We start from the raw sequence: 678 nt of genomic DNA on the forward strand, positions 1-678 counted from the left end.
ATAGCAGTAAGTGCAGGATCTACAATGGTTCCATAAATGCACGACATGGATAAGTAGTGAATGAATATAGAAATGAATACTACTATAAACAGAATTTTTTTACGGATATATTTTTCCTATGAATATAATATATTTTCCAACTTGTGGAAAATGATGCCACCAAAAGGAAACTTCGTCAACATCTGTTTTGTCTAAAAAGATAAACTTCTCAGTTTGTTCATCTCACTTCAGTTTTATTGCCACAATATGGGATTGTGAAGCAAACAAACTGACCTACGCATACATAATGATAGATCGATACTTAGCATCTGTATGTATCGATTCAGTATTGAAACACGCAGCTCCGGTTGGCCATCTTTAGGCCAGAGATCGAGCAGTCTTTGATGCCCTTCCTGTTGTGTTCTGTCATTACAGCCAGTGAAGAAGAAACACCGAGCGCGGATCATAGAGTTCTTCATTGACGTGGCTCAGGAGTGTTTCAACATCGGCAACTTCAACTCCCTCATGGCCATCATCAGTGAGTGTTCCACAGCAAATACACAGACACTCGCTTTTCACCAACAGATCCAAAGCAGCGAACACAGTTTGAGTGAATTGGAGACTTTCTAATTCAAATAATCAAATTCAATAAAGTCAACAAACAGAATCCGAATCCGAAATACTTTATTGATCCCCGAA

General features: G+C 38.5%; 1 protein-coding gene across 1 annotated transcript in view; it reads left to right on the forward strand.

The window, feature by feature from the left end:
• LOC116703890 (ras-GEF domain-containing family member 1B-B) overlaps positions 1-678 on the forward strand; it is a 17862-nt gene that overhangs the window by 13457 nt on the left and 3727 nt on the right. Inside the window, exon 8 of the mRNA XM_032538928.1 lies at positions 415-517. Within this exon, the coding sequence (XP_032394819.1) occupies positions 415-517 (103 nt within the window). The remainder of the gene's footprint in view (positions 1-414; positions 518-678) is intronic.

This window comes from Etheostoma spectabile, chromosome 16, assembly GCF_008692095.1.
Source record: "Etheostoma spectabile isolate EspeVRDwgs_2016 chromosome 16, UIUC_Espe_1.0, whole genome shotgun sequence".
In the NCBI taxonomy this organism is placed as follows: Eukaryota; Metazoa; Chordata; class Actinopteri; order Perciformes; family Percidae; genus Etheostoma; species Etheostoma spectabile.